The sequence below is a fragment of the Mobula birostris genome, chromosome 22 (assembly GCF_030028105.1).
Source record: "Mobula birostris isolate sMobBir1 chromosome 22, sMobBir1.hap1, whole genome shotgun sequence".
Classification (NCBI taxonomy): domain Eukaryota; kingdom Metazoa; phylum Chordata; class Chondrichthyes; order Myliobatiformes; family Myliobatidae; genus Mobula; species Mobula birostris.
The window spans coordinates 48794405-48812277 of NC_092391.1; the positions used below are offsets into that span (position 1 = coordinate 48794405).

Sequence of the window (17873 nt, forward strand, 5' to 3'; positions counted from 1 at the left end):
GAGAGGCATAGAGACTGTAGACAGCCAATATCTTTTTTTTCCCCCAGGGTAGAAATTTCTAATACTAGAAGGCATGGATTTAAGGTGTGAGGGAACACGCTCAGAGATGTGCAAGTTTTTTGTCACACAGAGCGTGTTTGTTTTATACCACCCTCTATATAAAAATACTTGTTCATTCATGTCCCTGGAATGTACCGCCAAGGGTAGTAGTGAATGCAAATACAGTAGGGATGTTTAAGAACCTCTTAGATAGGCAGATGAATGCAGAGAATGGAGAGATAGGGACATCATGTAGGCAGAAAGGCCTCCTTTCGTAAACTTCTGATTAGCAGTTCAATTAGTTTGGTACAACACAGTTTGCTGAATGGCCTGTCTTGTGTTATACTGTTACATGTTCGAAGTCTTAACTCCTTACAGCAGGGACCAGGGATTCATGAAATGCTCTCGTTCTTTATCCTCCAAGATCAAGTTCTCCTATTGCACCATTTGGAAGATCACAGGGAGTCAGTACTCTCCCCACCGTGGTTTCAGGGTCAGTGACAGCCTACTGGGGTCCTCCCAAGTCAGCAATCCTCAGGCATTAGCTCAAACATAAAAATCCGGAACACGCCCAGCCTGATCTTATGTTCAGTCAACATGCAGGCTTCCACTAATTTATGTAGATCTCAGCAGCTGTGCGTGTTCTCTCATTCTAGCTCTGAATGCTGATTCTTACTTCAGTGCCCTTCATGGTCCTCGGATTAATTGATAACTCACTGGCACCAGAGATTCTATACCTCGACTGTCTGAAAATATTTGAACTTAAAACAGGATATAAAATTAGAATGGAACACTAGAAATTTTCATGTCTTTGCAAAGTACAATGTATGAGCTGCAATGACACATACAGGCAGTTTCCAGGCACAGTACTGCTGCATGGACTCTGAACTTACGCTGCTAAGGATAGATTTGTTGCAGATATTGGGCTGACATCTGCAACTTCCATTGCCTTTTGGATCGTATTTTTCTGGATATTGGCTTCTTCCATCTCTTCTTCATCCTGAAGAGAGAAACAACAGAATACTAAAATACACTCTGCCTCATGTGGAGCCTGCCAAATCTTACTTTGACTGATTTTGCTGAAGAACATACTGAACTTTCAAAGCCAGAACACTGGAACGATATTTATTTCCCTTGTCAACATATTTGTGAGGTCTTGCAAAGTTTGCTAAAGTTGTTTCTGTTTGCAGGAAGGACTTTTACTGGAAGACACAATTCAGATATTTTCTGGGAAAAAACACCATCAATGAAGATCATAATAATAATAATGCAGAGAGACAGATTCAGAAGGAGAGATGCAACAGACAGCATCTGTGTGTGTGTGTGGGGGGGGGAATGACAGAAAATGGAGACCAGGTGGGGGTGGAGATAGGCAGATGAGGGTGGGAATGATGTCAGAAGCTGGGAGATGATAGGAGGAAGCTCCAGCTCAGGAGCTTAATGGAATATTCCTCAAGTGTGGAATAAGAACAACTCAGCAACACTCAGGAATAAGAGGATTTCAGTCCTCATTGATTTGGCCAGCCCTCATTAATGTGACGTCTGCCCCACTAGCACTGTGGAAAAACCTTCCTCTGGAGGATCACAACAGTTCCAGAAGGAAGCTTATCACCTCCACTTCAAAGGCAACTAAAAAATGGTCAGTCTTTGCAGGTGTTACCAGCAATGTCAACAACACAAAACTTTGAATATCTAATTATTACATCAACTATGGGTCACTGTAACTCCTCAACACTGTTTTACTAAGCAAGTGAAAATTGCTTTGGAGAGAGTTGTCACCAGTACCATATTTCATATAAAAGGATGCCAGTACACTGTAGGCAAGTTCTAAATTTCTATTGAGGCATTCAATGTTGATACAAGAACCAAATTCACTGAATCTGAGCTCAAATATCTCAGACATGTGATACTACTAGAGAGAGCTTTCAATCACATTTTAAAACAACTGCACCTTCTCTGAATACTAATTAACTTTAGAAATGTTTAAATTGGTGATTTGATTCATGATATCCATTTCCTGAACTTGAGATTCCCTTCCCTCTCCTATTGTTTGTGGGAGGAGGATAAGCTACTCGCTTCTGAACAAATTGTGCATCGGAAGCAAGTGCCACTTGGGCGTGGGCAGAAGGAGAATGCATGATACACAGCTGACAGGACCTGGCTGCAACAGATTTTGTTGGTTACAGTGTGCAACACAAACCCATTCTCCATCAACCCCTTCTCTTGCAAGCTCCTGAATCTCACTTTGAATACCCATTACTCTTTTTTAGCATATTTGGAAACAGGTTGGCCTGGAAGAACACCATTGCTTTTATCATCTGATTTATGCCATGGTGTCACTCAATAATTAGACATTCTTGAGTTGGAGAAGAGAACAATTCACATTTAATGAGACTGAATTTAGAGGATTTTATTTAGAGGATTTATATTTATTTTTATTTCAGCAAGATCATCGCTCATTCTTTTAAAATATGTCCAATGTGCTTAATCTCTCCTCACTGACAACTTTCTCAGCCAAGGAATAAACTCACACTACTGCTCCTGGTGTGGCCTCCTGTATATTCAAAGAAAGGGGCTTCCCTTCCTCCACCATCAACACCGCCCTCAACCGCATCTCTTCCATTTCATGCACGTCTGCTCTCCCCCATCCTCCAACCATCCCACCAGGGACAAGGTTCCTCTTGTTCTCACCTTCCACCCCACCAGCCTCCATGTCCAGCATATAATTCTCTGGAATTTCTGCCATTTCCAGTGGGATCTTACCACCAAGCACATCTTTCTTTCCCGCCAACTTTCTGCTTTCCGCAGGGATCATTCCCTACAGGATTCCCTTGTCCATTCGTCCCTCCCCACTGATCTCCCTCCTGGCACTTAGCTTTGCAAGCAGAACAAGTGCTACACCTGCCCCTACAACTCCTCCCTCACTACCATTCAGGGCCTCAAACAGTCCTTCCAGGTGAGCAGGTAAGGTGACACTTCACCTGTGAGTCTGTTGGGGTCATCCACTGTGTCTGGTGCTCCCGGTGTGGCCTCCTGTATATCGGTGTAGATTGTATACCGACGTAGATTGGGAGACAGTTTCGCTGAGCACCTACACTCTGTCCACCAGAAGAAGTGGGATCTCCCAGTGGCCACCCATTTTAATTCCACTTCCCATTCCCATTCCGATATGTCCATCCATGGCCTCCTCTACTGTCGTGATGAAGCCACACTCAGGTTGGAGGAACACCACCTTATATTCCCTCTAAGTAGCCTTCAACCTGCTGGCATGAACATCGTTTCCTTGAACTTCCAGTAATGGCCCCACAACCCCTCCTTCACCAGTCTCCATCCACTTTACCCTCTCTCACCTTATCTCCTTACCTGCCCATCGCCTCTTTCTGGTGCTCCTCCCCCTTTTCTTTCATCCATAGTCTTCTATCTCCACCTATCAGACTCCCCCTTCTCCAGTTCTGTATCTCTTTCACTAATCAACTTCCCAGCTATTTACTCCATCTCTCCCCCTCCTGGTTTCAACTATCACCTTGTGTTTCTCTCTCCTCTCCCTCCACCTTTTAAATCTGCTTCTCAGCTTTTTTACTCCAGTCCTAACAAAGGGTCTCGGCCCAAAGCATCAATTGTACTTTTTTTTTCCATAGATGCTGTCTGGCCTGCTGAGTTCCTCCAGCATTTTATGTATGTTGCTTGGATTTCCAGCATCTGCAGATTCCCTCTTGTGATCACACTATTGCAAATACAGTTTCTTTGCTGGAGAGGTCAACAGCCCTATAGAATTGCAGTAAAATGTCTTTACTCTTCTACATCACAAACAAGAGAAAATCTGCAGATGGGTCCTGCTGAAGAGTCTCGCCCCGAAACATTGACTGTACTCTTTTCCATAGATGCTGCCTGGCCTGCCGAGTTCTTCCAGCATTTTGTGTGCGTGTTGTTTACTGTTATACATAAACTAGAATGGTTGGGGGGTGGGAATCAAATCAAAGAGGCTAGGCATGAGGAGGTTAGTTCACAACAGGGGGATGGGAACCAGTGCAGAGAGACAGAGGGGTGTAAAGTGAGGGTAGAAACAAAAAGTACTATGGAGAAAAGTAAAAGTAGCAGGCCGACAAATCCAGGGCAAGCATTAAAGAGGGCCACTTTTCAGCATAATTGTAAAAGGACTAAGAGAGTTGTAAAAGAGCTCCTGAAGGCTTTGTGTGTCAATGCAAGGAGCATTCGTAATAAGGTGGATGAATTGAAAGTGCAGACTGTTATTAATGATTATGATATAGTTGGGATCACAGAGACATGGCTCCAGGGTGACCAGGGATGGGAGCTCAACGTTCAGGGATATTCAATATTCAGGAGGGATAGACATGAAGGAAGGGGAGGTGGGGTGGCGTTGCTGGTTAAAGAAGAGATTAACGCAATAGAAAGGAAGGACATAAGCCAGGAAGATGTGGAATCGATATGGGTAGAGCTGCGTAACACTAAGGGGCAGAAGACGCTGGTGGGAGTTGTGTATAGACCACCTAACAGTAGTAGTGAGGTCGGAGATGGTATTAAACAGGAAATTAGAAATGTGTGCAATAAAGAAACAGCAGTTATAATGGGTGACTTCAATCTACATGTAGATTGGGTGAACCAAATTGGTAAAGGTGCTGAGGAAGAGGATTTCTTGGAATGTATGCGGGATGGTTTTTTGAACCAACATGTCGAGGAACCAACTAGAGAGCAGGCTATTCTGGACTGGGTTTTGAGCAATGAGGAAGGGTTAATTAGCGATCTTGTCGTGAGAGGCCCTTTGGGTAAGAGTGACCATAATATGGTGGAATTCTTCATTAAGATGGAGAGTGACATAGTTAATTCAGAAACAAAGGTTCTGAACTTAAAGAGGGGTAACTTTGAAGGTATGAGACGTGAATTAGCTAAGATAGACTGGCAAATGACACTTAAAGGATTGACGGTGGATATGCAATGGCAAGCACTTAAAGGTTGCATGGATGAACTACAACAATTGTTCATCCCAGTTTGGCAAAAGAATAAATTGAGGAAGGTAGTGCACCCGTGGCTGACAAGAGAAATTAGGGATAGTATCAATTCCAAAGAAGAAGCATACAAATTAGCCAGAGAAAGTGGATCACCTGAGGACTGGGAGAAATTCAGAGTTCAGCAGAGGAGGACAAAGGGCTTAATTAGGAAGGGGAAAAAAGATTATGAGAGAAAACTGGCAGGAAACATAAAAATGGACTGTAAAAGCTTTTATAGATATGTGAAAAGGGAAAGACTGGTAAAGACAAATGTAGGTCCCCTGCAGACAGAAACATATGAATTGATTATGGGGAGCAAGGACATGGCAGACCAATTGAATAATTACTTTGGTTCTGTCTTCACTAAGGAGGACATAAATAATCTTCCAGAAATAGTAGGGGACAGAGGGTCCAGTGAGATGGAGGAACTGAGCGAAATACATGTTAGTAGGGAAGTGGTGTTAGGTAAATTGAAGGGATTGAAGGCAGATAAATCCCCAGGGCCAGATGGTCTGCATCCCAGGGTGCTTAAGGAAGTAGCCCAAGAAATAGTGGATGCATTAGTGATAATTTTTCAAAACTCGTTAGATTCTGGACTAGTTCCTGAGGATTGGAGGGTGGCTAATGTAACTCCACTTTTTAAAAAAGGAGGGAGAGAGAAACCGGGGAATTATAGACCGGTTAGCCTAACGTCGGTGGTGGGGAAACTGCTGGAGTCAGTTATCAAGGATGTGATAACAGCACATTTGGAAAGCGGTGAAATGATCGGACAAAGTCAGCATGGATTTGTGAAAGGAAAATCATGTCTGACGAATCTCATAGAATTTTTTGAGGATGTAACTAGTAGAGTGGATAGGGGAGAACCAGTGGATGTGGTGTATTTGGATTTTCAGAAGGCTTTTGACAAGGTCCCACACAGGAGATTAGTGTGCAAACTTAAAGCACACGGTATTGCGGGTAAGGTATTGGTGTGGGTGGAGAGTTGGTTAGCAGACAGGAAGCAAAGAGTGGGAATAAACGGGACCTTTTCAGAATGGCAGGCAGTGACTAGTGGGGTACCGCAAGGCTCAGTGCTGGGACCTCAGTTGTTTACAATATATATTAATGACTTGGATGAGGGAATTAAATGCAGCATCTCCAAGTTTGCGGATGACACGAAGCTGGGCGGCAGTGATAGCTGTGAGGAGGATGCTAAGAGGATGCAGGGTGACTTGGATAGGTTGGGTGAGTGGGCAAATTCATGGCAGATGCAATTTAATGTGGATAAATGTGAAGTTATCCACTTTGGTGGCAAAAATAGGAAAACAGATTATTATCTGAATGGTGGCCGATTAGGAAAAGGGGAGGTGCAACGAGACCTGGGTGTCAGTATACACCAGTCGTTGAAAGTGGGCATGCAGGTACAGCAGGCGGTGAAAAAGGCGAATGGTATGCTGGCATTTATAGCGAGAGGATTCGAGTACAGGAGCAGGGAGGTACTACTGCAGTTGTACAAGGCCTTGGTGAGACCACACCTGGAGTATTGTGTGCAGTTTTGGTCCCCTAATCTGAGGAAAGACATCCTTGCCATAGAGGGAGTACAAAGAAGGTTCACCAGATTGATTCCTGGGATGGCAGGACTTTCATATGAAGAAAGACTGGATGAACTGGGCTTGTACTCGTTAGAATTTAGAAGATTGAGGGGGGATCTGATTGAAACGTATAAGATCCTAAAGGGATTGGACAGGCTAGATGCAGGAAGATTGTTCCCGATGTTGGGGAAGTCCAGAACGAGGGGCCACAGTTTGAGGATAGAGGGGAAGCCTTTTAGGACCGAGATTAGGAAAAACTTCTTCACACAGAGAGTGGTGAATCTGTGGAATTCTCTGCCACAGGAAACAGTTGAGGCCAGTTCATTGGCTATATTTAAGAGGGAGTTAGATATGGCCCTTGTGGCTAAAGGGATCAGTGGGTATGGAGGGAAGGCTGGGGCAGGGTTCTGAGTTGGATGATCAGCCATGATCATAATAAATGGCGGTGCAGGCTCGAAGGGCCAAATGGCCTACTCCTGCACCTATTTTCTATGTATGTTTCTATGTATAATCTGTCCACACATTATCATTTGCCTTTCCTATCACTTCCCACCCTCCATGCTGACATGCTGTAATTTGTATATCTGGACACCCAAGTACCTTTGTACTTCAACATCTTTCAACTTCTCACCATTTTAAACGCACACTGATTTTATATTTAATGGCTGTCATCTTCCAACTCAATTGTGTCAAAAAGGTTTCAGAGCCGACCACGATAAGAATAAAAGGCCCTTTGTGATTTGTTGTGTCTAATAAGCTTTCATCACACTTAAAGCACATCATTCTTTAGCAAGAGTAATGTGTTCCTGAATAGGATTTTATAAAAGCATCTTGCCTTCCATTATAAGCAAAACACAAGGCGAGAACCAGAGCAAGTATTTGGTCTGTGTCTCTGAATGTTTTCTGCCGGTTTTACAAAAGACAGCTAACCTTTGTTAGCTCCTGTGCATTTGCCAGGTTGTCAACAGCAATGGCCAAGAAGACATTTAGAAGAGTGTCTGTTTATGATGAAGCTAAGGAACGATAATTGCTTTGGAGTCAAAGAATAGCAAAATGGTCCACAGCACAGTCCTCTCTCTTGTTCATTTGTTAGCTCATGAAAACACATTCACAATTTGGTGGGAGAGAGGTGGGGGGGGGGGGGAGGAGTAGGTTAATCCTTCCTAGCTGAGTTTACATAGATTACTTGATTTCCATATTGTAACAGAACACAGAACATGCCCTTCAGCTCACAGTGTCTGCACTGCCCATGAAATCAGTCAAAATTAATCCCACCTGTCTGCCCATGGCCTGTACACCTTCATTCCCTGCCTGCTCCCCTTCATTCCCTGCCTGCTCATGGCCTGTCATATCTGCTATAAAATCCCCAAGATTTTTGCCACTCAGTGAATTGAGGAGTAGTAATCCTCTGCATTGATGGAAACCAACATGTAAGTAAAGATAAAGCCGTGATAACTAGAGTTTGACACAAATGATTTTTCAGCACTGCGGATACGATGGGGTCCTTTAAGAGACTCCTGGATAGGTACATGGAGCTTAGAAAAATAGAGGGCAATGGGGAACCCTAGTTAAGGACATGTTCGGCACAGCATTGTGGGCCGAAGGGCCTGTATTGTGCTGTAGGTTTTCTATGTCTCTATGAATGTGGGGAGCTGACAAGGGAGGTGATTTGTCACTGCAGTGTTGGAACAGCAGATGAGAAGTCCTACTGTCCCCATTCACTTTCCTCAGAGAGCTGACCAAGACTTAAAGGATACAGTTTCCAAATAGTGTCAAGATAATAAAATAAACCGATGAAAACATTCCCTTTTTCACTCCTCCTTGTGATTCAATTCCATAATACATAACTGCATTCCAATCTTCTCCTGTCAGGATCTATGGAATTAACAATAACAAAATTACTGAATATTCATCATCATCAGCAAAGTTCAATTTGTTTAGTTACTTGGAAATGCATTCTCAAGGTTAAGTGCAAATACCACGTGAACATATTTAAAAATAAATCTCCCCTTTTCTAATATTAATGATTTAACTTGTGGTTTGTAGTGTTTTAAACAGATAAGGACACAGACTTAGGGTTGTGTTTTGTATCTCTCCGCTACCAATGAGGGATCAGACAGGATCCAGCAAAGGGATGAACTTAGTGAGAGCTGCCTGCAATGGTAAAGCTTTAATATTAAATCACATCAATACTCAGATATTCAATGGATATGGATGTATTGAAGTTAATTATTGGTTTACTTTTGTCACAGGTACCAAGATACAGTGAAAAACTTGCCTTGCATACTGTTCATACAGGAGTTCATTACGCTGTGCATTAGGTAGAACAAGGTTGAGCATGCCACACAAGCTCTCTGGTTCACTGAACACACATATATTGAGGAGCTTTAGTAGGAGAATCACAGTAGGAGGTGATAGTTTCTGCATTCCATATTGCGGATGAAACCACAAACCAGCCATTAGGATCAGCCAATGCTTTATTGAGTTATTTCCCCATGCTCAATCTTTTGAACTTTGTACAATCGGCTGTTCCATGCATTCCCATTCATTCTCATAATGCTTTTCTGAGTGCAAAAGACCTAGAAAGTAAGTGAGGCACCAAGTGCTTTGTGGTCAGTGTCGCTCAGTGCTGATGTCTTTACAAGCTCATTACATACTGCCCTCGAATCCAAGAAAGGAGAGATGATTAAAGGACAAAATTATTTATGAAAAAGAATTTCAGTCATTAAAAGCTTTACTTTTACCTGGAACACAGTGAGAATTGCAGCTGGAAATGTATCAAAGTTTGTTGGAGGGGTTCCATCTTCAAAATTAAACCTATGAAATGAACAAAGCCACATTTTCAATTTAGCCACTGTTGGGTGGCAGACTGGTCTATAGGACCCAAGAGCAAGGCAGCAATATCAAAAGGACAAACACTGACAAAGCCTGGCTTAGTATGAACACTCTTATCCAGAACTTGTAGTGTTTCACAATGTCCTGCGGACGTGGGAAGCAGACCATGCGAACACTGTCAGAAGGGACTTTGTCCCAAGCTGTGAAACCACATGCGGTGGATTTTTAGAATGAACTTGCAAACAAGACATGCTAATGGGTATTGGAGTAAGCACATGAAAAAAGAAACCACCATATGCAGTTACTCGACCATTAAAACTTTTCAAAAATTATGTAATTATTTAATAATCATCAATGTTGTAATTATGTGGCATGACCAAATTGTGGCGATATTTTTAAAACATTATTTCACCTCTGATTTTTTTCTTTTTTTATCCTCAAACTGTACCTTTACATTAATAACACGTAACAAAGAACGATTTCAAATTCACCACAGTTTAACTTACTGCCCCCCAAAGTGTGACAAATTTTACAGTAATAACATGTAACAAGGAACAATTTGAAATTCACCAGAGTCTAACTTACTGGCCCCCAAAGAGCTGCATTCCGAGTAAGGCAAAGACCACAATGAACAGGAAGAGCAGGAACAGCAGACTGATAATGGACTTCATGGAGTTCAGCAGAGACACCACCAGGTTTCGCAATGAGTTCCAGTACCTTTAAAAACAGATCAATCGATTTACCCCAGTAACTACAAATGGTTTCTTTTCCTATCTCTGCTGACATGACATTCTACAATAAAGCTATGAAAGTGACCCTAGATGTTTCAATCTTTGTATGACGTCACCCTTTGAAGAATATTGGAATGAAAGTGGAAAAGGCTGGAAAAGTTCAACAGGTCAGGCAGCATTTATGGGAAGAGGAACATTAACATTTTGGGTAGAAAACCAGTTTGCATAAGTAGCAGAAAACATAAGAAAAGCTGCAGGCTAGATCTGACAGAAAACAGGTTGGCAGGCAAAAATGGTCAGTCTGATCCAAACAGAAGAAAGAGTGCTTGAGGAATTTAACATGGTGTCCTAGCAGCTGTAATGCATGCAGGCAGGAGATGAATGCTGTTCCTGAAGGCTGAGTTGGATAACAGCACAGAGGTCAGGGTAGAACTGGGATAGGATATTGCAGTGAAATGCAACAAAAACTCAGGATCATTCCTACGGGCTGACCATAGGTGTGTCACAAAGCGTTAGCCAATGTCAACACCAAACACAGTACACTGGGTTGGAAGAAGAACAAGTGAGTTTCTGCTCCAACTGGACAAAAATGTCTAGGCTCCTGGACGATGGGAAAGGGTTGCACCCCCTGTGGTTTGATGGGAATGTGGCGTGCAGTGGGGAGAGGTGGGTGAGAAAAGAAGTCCAGACCAGGGAATTGTGAAGAAAACAATCCGTATAGAACGTTGAAAAGGGAGGGAAGGAGAGTACACGATCAGTGATGGAATGCTTCTGGAATTGGTCAAGATAGCTCCAAGAAATTGAAACGGTTTAAAATAAATTACAGGATGAACATCAATCACTTCAAATTATTCTGTTTTTATTAACACAAGAGATTCTGCAGATGTTAGAAATCTGGTTACCCTTTCACCTCTTCTCTTCTCCTCACCTGCCCATCATGTCCTTCTGGTTTCCTTCCTTCTATAGGCCACTGCTCAGTCCTATTAGATTCCTTCTTCTTCAGCCCTTTCTCTCTCCCACCTATCACCTCCCAGTTTCTTGCTTCATCACCCACCTTCCCCCTCACCTGGTCACACCTATCACCTACCAGCTTGTACTCCTTCTCCCCCCCCCACCCCACCTTCTTATTCTGGCGTCTGCCCCCTTCATTCCCAGTCTTGAAGGGTCTTCACCCGAAATGTCGACTGCATATTCCCCTCCAGAGATGCTGCCCGGCTTGCTGAGTTTGTCCAGCATTCTGTGCGTGTTGCTTTTTTATTAACAGGAGTGACATCACTGGAACTGACGGAGATAGTACACACTGATATGCATAAATTACTTGGTGAAATTACAGGTATTTGTCCGTTTTATGAAGATTTCACATAAATAAAGTTGGCATTAAAATGCACTTCAAAAGAAATGTTTGATATATGAAAAAGAATGCTCACTGATTCACAATTGGAAGGGTTTGGGAACAAGTAATTACTGTAGAGCCGTGGTGAGCCTTCAATTCTAACCACAAGAAAAACGTTTCTCATTTTGGTACTGAAGTGACTGACATATACCATGTACGGTTACAATAAAATGCCTGCTTTCAGGATGCTGCAATAATGAAAACCAAGGAAATGCAAGGGAAGTTACCAGGTCGCGGACTAATTGGACAGCTTGTTCACAAAGCTCACATATGCAGAAAATGCTGAAGGCTCCCTTTAAAGATCTCATATATTACAGCTCTAATAGCTAGAGATTCTGTTAAATATACAAACATCAGCCTCGGATACCACTGTTGGAACTCAGTCCTTGAGAGAGACTCACATTCAGTGGTGATCTAACTATAACCTCAGCTACACTTTTCCACCTACTTTGGTAACCTTTCACTCTTTTCTTGTCAAGAATTTCCCAGCTCTAACGTCAAAAGGACTTTGCTTCCAGTATACCTTGAGTAAGAGGTTTCCAATTATCATCCAAGACAAAAGCTTCACATTCTTAAGTGGTTCACAAGAGTAAGCTTTCCCTGTCAGAACCCTTACAATTTTAAACGCTTCAATCTAGTTACCATTCATGCAGATTTAAGCTGCCCATTAAAAATACCTGCGTAAGAAATGTTCCTTAAATGGCTTCTAATGTATTAACATTCCTATAGTTATCATTAAGACAGGTGACAAACACAGTACACAATACTCCAGAAATGTATCATCAATGTTCCATGAAACTAAAGCATAATTATCCTTTTTTTTTGGAATTGGAATTGGTTTACTATTGTGAAAAGCTTGTCTTGCATACTGTTCATACAGATAGATCATTACATAGAGCATTGAGGTAGAACAAGGTAAGACACTAACAATGCAGAATAAAGTGGAGTGCAGGTACACAACAAGGTGCAAGATCATAACAAGATAAATTGTGAGGTCAAGAGTCTGAATTATTGTACTAGGGAACCATTTAATAGTCTTATAACAGTGGGATAGAAACTGTCCTTGAGTCTGACAGTACATGCTTTCAGACTTTAGTGTTCTGCTCGATGGAAGAGGAGAGAAGGGAGACAGTCCACAGTTGGTAGGGGGTATTAGATTATGATGGCTGCTTTACTAAAGCAACAATCTGTTAAGATTCCCTGATTATTCATATACCAGCTTACTGGCCTTTAGAGAATCATTCACAAGACATAAGAAATAGGAGCAGGAGTAGGTCATCTAGCTCCGCCATACAATAAGATCAAGGCTGATCTGACCATGGACTCATCTCCACCTACCTGCCTTTTCCCCCATAGCCCTTAATTCCCCTACTATGCAAAAATCTATCCAACCTTGCCTTAAATATACTTGCTGAGGTAGCCTCCACTGTTTCATTGGACAGCGAATTCCACAGGTTCACCACTCTCTGGGAAAAGCAGTTCCTCCTCATTTCTGTCCTAAATCTACTCCCTGAATCTTGAGGCTACGTCCCCTAGCTCTAGTAGCAGAATTAGGCCATTCAGCCCATTGAGTCTGCTCCATCATTCTATCATGGCTGATTTACTATTCCTTTCAACCCCATTCTCCTGCATTCTGTCCATAACCTTTAACACCCTGACTGATCAGGAACCTTTCAACCTCTGTTCCAAATACACCCAATGACCCGGTCTCCACAGCTGTCCATGGCAACAAATTCCACAGATTCATCACCTTCCAGCCAAAAACACTCCTCCCTATCTCTGTTCCAAAGGATGCCCCTCCACCCGAGGCTATGCCCTCCCAGTCCCAGACCCCCTTACCACACGAAACATCCTCTCCACATCCACCCAGGCTCTTCAGCACTTGATAGGCTTCAATGAGATCACCCACCCCCAAACTTCAGCAGGTACAGGTCATCAAATACCCCCCACATGCTAACCCCCTAATTCCCAGGATTATCCCCAAACCTTCTCAGACCCTCTCTAATGCCAACAGAAACCCCCTCCCCAGGCAAAGGTCCAAAAATTACACTTCAAATATGATCTGTAAGGACCCACAAAGCCTCAGTATCACAACCCTGCCCCTATGCTCTAATCCTCTCGAAATGAATACCAACATTGCATTGGCCTTCCTTTCCTGGGTTTGTAATGCCGGATACCAAAGGGCATGCACTTAGGGTAAATAGGGTAAGGTTCAAAGGGAGTGTGTGGATCAAGCACTGCCTGGGGTGATATGGAGGCAGATATAATAGAGGTGATCAAGAGACTCTTAAATAGGAACATGGAAGTTCAGGGCATGGAGGGAGTTGGACTTTGTGTAGGCTGAAGAGATATGTTTGGTTTAAATTCAATGAAGTACCCAGATACCTTAACATTTTCAGATTTTCAATCAAAGTTTATAAAATTATGACAGATGTTAGGGTAATAAATTTGCAAAGGAAATTCAATTAAAGTTGGTCACAAATAAATTGGACACGGACTTCGAAGTGACTAGAGAGTACCTTTATTCATGAATCAGGGAAGGATGACTCCCTAACGGTGCAACCGACAAGTCTTCCAAAGGACAATAGTCAAGCCTTTCTAAACATGCTTACAGAAAGTCAATTACATCAGTCAAAGTTTTAAAAAATGTCCATCCTGTGCGGTTTATCAATCCCCACAGAAATGCCAGAGATAGTCTCTTTTTCTGCCCACAACACAGAGGTGGGTTGTCAGAACATCCCTGAAACTGCAATAGATTATTGCAAGCGTGCTGAGAATCCAAGCCAAATGGTGAGTCTTTATTTATGATATACAGAAGGTTCATTAAATCCTTACATCCAGTAAGCCATTAAAGTACAAATGTATAATTTGTCTTAAATGTTAGTACTTGACAGGTGAAGAAAAACCAGAACACTTCTTTAATTGTGTTATGCACTAAGGCCAGCTCTAGACATATTGCTAATTAAAGGAAGGTGCGGGATGTTAACAACTCGGATATTTTAACCGGTTATTCAGAATTTTCTTTCACAAAGTTGAAAGGAGATGTGTGGGCAAGTTTTTTTTACACAGGGAGAGGTGGGTGCCTGGAATGGGCTGCCACAGGGAGTGGTTCAGGCAGTTGTTGTGGTGGCATTTAAGAGGCTGTGAGATAGTCATAGGAACATGCAGAGAATGGAGGACGTGGATCACTAGCAGGTAGAAGGGATTTATTTTAGTATGAAATCATGGGTTCCTGTGTAGTACTGTTCTGTATTTTCAGCTTCCTTTCATTATTTATGTGACATTCCCCTTTTCTTTTTATTTTCTGATCACAATGGACCAATTCATCATTTTCCCCATTATACCTCAGATGCTATATCATTGTCCACTCACTATCCCACCTCCATCCCTCTGCACACTCCTTATGTCCTCTTCACATTACCACTCATATGCATTCATCCACAAGTTAAACACACACACGACACAAACACGTGCGCGCGGGCACACGCGCGCGCGTGCGCGCGCACACACACACACACACTTCAGTGCCTTCCCCCAAATCATTTATACAAGTTTTAAAGCTAAGCGCTTCCTTCTCATCCATGTGGCATACTCCAAAAAATCTGTTTATATCCTATCTATTAACCAGCCAATCTTCTACCTACTTTAGGACCTCTATTTCTTGCAATAACTTTTCTTGTGGCACTTATTGAAAATGAGGCAGGAGAATGGAGATGGCTGATGAACTAAATGAGTATTTTGCATCAGTCTTCACTGTGGAAGACACTAGCAGTCTGCCTGATGTTGTAGTGTCTGAAGGAAGAGAAGTGGGTGCAGTTACTGTTACAGGAGAAAGGTGCTCAAAAAGCTGAAAGACCTACAGGTACATAAGTCAGCCAGACCAGAGGAACTGCACCCTAGGGTTCTGAAAGAGCTAGTGTTAGAGACTGTGGTGGCATTAGAAATGATCTTTCAAAAAAAAAATCACTGAACTTTGGCATGATGCCAGAGGACTGGAAAATTGCAAATGTTACTCCACTCTTTAAGAAAGGAGGAAGACAGCAGAAAGGAATTTAAAGACCAGGGGTTGGGAAGATGTTAGAGTCAATTGTTAAGGGTGAGGTGATGGAGTACTTGGTGAGACAGGACAAGATAGTACAAAGTCGGCATGGTTTTCTTCAGGGAAAATCCTGCTTGACAAACCTGTTGGAATTCTTTGAGGAGATTACAAGTAGGATAGATAAAGAGAATGCAGTGGATGTTGTATATCTGGACTTTCAGAAGGCCTTTGGCAAGGTGCTACACATAAGGCTGCTTTCTAAGTTAAGAGCCCATGGTATCACAGGAAAGTTACTAACATAGTTACAGTTACTTGGCTCCGATCTCTGTGTTCATGCTCTTTGTACACAGGAATAGGAGCACAAACTTACTGCCCTACAAACTGCCCAACTGAGATTCTGCTGCAGATAAAGTAGAACCAGTGGATTTATCTTGAGCAAACTGTCCATGAGGACCTTATGTAAAAATCCCAATGCACAGCAATATTAAATTATATTAATTTTTATGTAATTGGTCATTAAAATGTTGATATTTATTTGATATTATTAGAACAGAGTTAACGCCAAGCGGAAAACTTCTGAATCCCACAGCACATTGGACAGAAATCGCAAGTCCCAGAAGTATTAGTCTATTCAAGGTATGATAAAAGGGAAGTGGATCAATATATATTAATGAGCTCATGAAGAACTATAGAAACAGCATTATTGTTCAACTTATGTTCTCCATGGAAAACTGGTAAGAAAAGAATTTCTTAAAATGGCATTGTTATTAACAATTGTGTTACAGTTGTTAAGACTAATGAGACTGTTTCATCCAAGAGCTACCAGATGTACAATGGGTTAATTGTCTCCTTGAATAGTATTCCATTGCAGGATACTACAGGTACACTCGAAAATCATTGAAGGATTTGGGATTACTCAGATTAAATATCCTACCACTACAACCCACATTTTTATCTGTTTCTTTCTTATTCACAGGCTGAGCCAGCATTTAATTGTCCATCCCTAATTACCCTGGAGAAGGTGGGGGTACTTTCTTGAACTGCTGTACCCTTTGGGATGTGGGTGTACCCACAACAGTGCTAGCAGTGGATTCCAGGATTTTGGCCCGGTGATAGTAACAGTGTGCTCCCATGCTTTCGTTGTCCTGGTTCTTCCAGCTGGTAGAAGTCCCAGGTTTGGCAGGTACTGTCTAAGGAGTCTACCCAAGAAGAAAGGATAATTTGTAGCTAGAAAGCTAACAATGCACGTTGCATGTTTATGTGCATTGATCTCTCTCTGATTGTTTGAGAAAAAATGGCAGGTTAATGAAAATCTGGGACAAGTTAAATCTAACTGCGTAGGTCCACTAGGAGATGTTGGGGGTATGTGGGGCTGCAGGCTTAATAAAATGTTAATGGCATAGCCCATCACAAACTGAATAAAGTAAGCAAAAACGTTTACAATAGTAAAATTCTCCTTACTTGGTTACTTTGAAGATTCTGAGTAATCGGAGAGCTCTCAGAACGCTTATCCCAAATGAGGTACCTGGCTTCACAGCTGCCCAAATGACTTCAAAAATACTACCAACTATCACCTGAGAAAATACAACACATCTTGAGTTCGTGAGCTATTAACATTAATAATTTCACTGGCTGCTTGCAAGCCAACAAGATTAATCTTACCCCAAAATCAAAACAGTTGAATGAAGAATGGAAGTAGTTTCTTGGGCCCAAACCATACATCTTCAAGGACATCTCAGTTAGAAAAAGCCCAAGGAAAACAAACTCAGCAAAATCTGAAACAAAAATGAAAGTTTATATTCTCCAGTACTTAACTGTTTATTTGCCCTACCCTGAATTGATGCAACAGATTCTGCTTTTAATATCCCAAACTCAGATAATCTCCCACATAAAGAAGGGTATCCTAATCAATCTTATATTAGTTTTAAATTATCCATTTATTAATTTAGAGAATAATACTAAAACACATTAAGTAACTGGAAACTGAAGAGGGAGGACAAAAGGGCTAAGGTTCATTGTGAAATAAAGACCTACAGCAAGGGTAAGGCTCTTACAAGGATAGAGAAAACATCGAAATAGTTCAAAGGAAAAGTGTAACAAGAAGAAACAAAGAGTCTAATTCTGACAGATCAAGTGAGCAGAGATACCAAATTAATATTTCATTATCAAAATTTCAATAACTTCTAGTAATAAAATGGCGGAGCAGACCCGATGGGCCGAATGGCCTACTTCTGCTCCTTTGTCTTATGGTCTTATGGT

The 17873-nt window shown here is 42.0% G+C and overlaps 1 protein-coding gene across 3 annotated transcripts in view; it reads right to left on the reverse strand.

Annotated features, from left to right (window-relative positions):
• The window catches only part of cacna1ba (calcium channel, voltage-dependent, N type, alpha 1B subunit, a), a 927013-nt gene that overhangs the window by 217014 nt on the left and 692126 nt on the right, over positions 1-17873 (reverse strand). For all 3 annotated transcript variants that reach the window (XM_072240685.1, XM_072240684.1, XM_072240686.1), the window contains 7 exons: positions 17277-17389; positions 17076-17188; positions 10037-10168; positions 9361-9433; positions 8374-8491; positions 7547-7614; positions 933-1039 (listed from right to left, as the gene is read on the reverse strand). In XM_072240685.1, the coding sequence (XP_072096786.1) occupies positions 933-1039; positions 7547-7614; positions 8374-8491; positions 9361-9433; positions 10037-10168; positions 17076-17188; positions 17277-17389 (724 nt within the window). The remainder of the gene's footprint in view (positions 1-932; positions 1040-7546; positions 7615-8373; positions 8492-9360; positions 9434-10036; positions 10169-17075; positions 17189-17276; positions 17390-17873) is intronic.